Here is a 1,655-nt window from a genome sequence, read left to right as displayed (position 1 = left end):
CTCACTCACTCACTCACTCACTCACTCACTCAATCATTCACTCACTTATTCACTCACTCACACACTGATGGTGGCGAGCTACACACAGCTGCCGTGGGGCTCACTGCCAGCAGCCAGGCTGCGGAACGCTGGCGCCACCATCTGACCACCATCAGTAGGCCATGCAGGTGAAGTGTGTTGCCCAAGGACAGTTAACCAGCCGGTGAACCGTCAACCCGCCGGTTGCAGGTTGAACTCCTACATCTGACGCCTCTGTCGCCCAGAGAAGCAGTGCATCTAAAGTGTGAAAATGTTTTTTTTTGTAAATATCTAATAATTTTACAGTTTAAAAATGAGGAAATAGTGTAATATGTGTCCCACGGTGTTTATCAGAGCCTCTTGATCGCTGCTCCAGATAAGATCCACTGCTACCAGTTGGTTTAGTGATCAGAGTTAAACCAGTTTAAAGCTGGGCAGGTTACCAAACCACCAAACATTAGAAGATATAAATCCACTAAAAAGGCCCAGAACCAAGAGGCCGTCCATCCAAACCCTGATATAATAAAATAATAATAGAACATTATTATTTACAGGAGGCCAATAATAAAGCCTTAAAATTAGCAAAATGTTCATAGTAATGATTTATTGCTGTACTTTGGCCTAAAATCTCAGTCAGATACATTGATTGCTGTAAAATGAAGTCATCTTGGAATATAAATATCTAAAGTTCTGCAACGTTAATCCATCCTTTCCTGAGCCAATCTGGGAATCTAAAATCGTGTTGAGAAATGACTTTTTACAAAGTATATTTAAAAAATGAGACGCTGGCCAACAGAGACAGACTTCTAAGTTTGGAAAGTATTTTCCTGAATGACTGAAGGATTTTATAAATGAATGTTAACTTTAAAGGAATTCCAACAGGAAGATTCTCTTTCTGATGATTCCAGGATTGGAATAATAATCCTGGGATTATGAGGGATACATGTTGGTTTTTAAAGTGTGGTTCATGAAAGAGACTGCAGAGCTAAACCATAGCAGCTGGATCCCAGACCTCTGCTTTAGATGCACTATTTTAAGTTAATAAGCTTTAAAGCATTTTTAAATAAAGTTCCAGCTAATTCTATAAATATATGAACAATAAAAAGACTCAAACGTTTGTTTTCTTCCTTTTCTGTTGGCTAGCTGCAGCTTCTAGTAGCTAACATCTGTGTTTCTCCTTCAGCATCTCTCAACATTCGTTATGGACAAGTCAGAAGCGATCAGCACGATAGACGACGCCATCAAGAAACTGATTCTTCTGGACTCCAGGGGGAAGATCTGGACCCAGGAGATGCTTCTGCAGGTTACAGACCGATCAGTCAGACTTCTGGACTGTGACACTCAGGTTGGTTTATATTGGCACTGAAATAGGATGTAGACAGGGGCGGATTGAGGACATTTGGGGCCCTAGGCAAAGACAGACAGGGGGCCCTCTGAATGGAGAAGACAACACATAAAACAGCCCCATTCTCCAGATAGAGAAATGTTAATAGAATAGACATCCATTATCTGTTCTAGGTTGTGTCCCTCTCTTCTTGTCCCTTTTCTTCTTGTTTTCCTCTCTATGTTTTGTACTCAGCTGACTTTTCATGCTGTCTCTAAAGGAATGAAAGATTTTTTCCAAGCACTAAGCTCCC

At 41.0% G+C, this 1,655-nt stretch overlaps 1 protein-coding gene across 3 annotated transcripts in view; it reads left to right on the top strand.

Moving 5' to 3' along the window:
• eps8l2 (EPS8-like 2) overlaps positions 1 to 1,655 on the top strand; it is a 36,814-nt gene that overhangs the window by 17,120 nt on the left and 18,039 nt on the right. For all 3 annotated transcript variants that reach the window (XM_015392661.1, XM_015392659.1, XM_015392660.1), the window contains exon 5: positions 1,202 to 1,363. In XM_015392661.1, the coding sequence (XP_015248147.1) occupies positions 1,202 to 1,363 (162 nt within the window). The remainder of the gene's footprint in view (positions 1 to 1,201; positions 1,364 to 1,655) is intronic.

Source organism: Cyprinodon variegatus, unplaced genomic scaffold, assembly GCF_000732505.1.
Source record: "Cyprinodon variegatus isolate N-32 unplaced genomic scaffold, C_variegatus-1.0 Scaffold602, whole genome shotgun sequence".
In the NCBI taxonomy this organism is placed as follows: Eukaryota; Metazoa; Chordata; class Actinopteri; order Cyprinodontiformes; family Cyprinodontidae; genus Cyprinodon; species Cyprinodon variegatus.
This window is presented reverse-complemented; position numbering and strand designations above follow the sequence as displayed.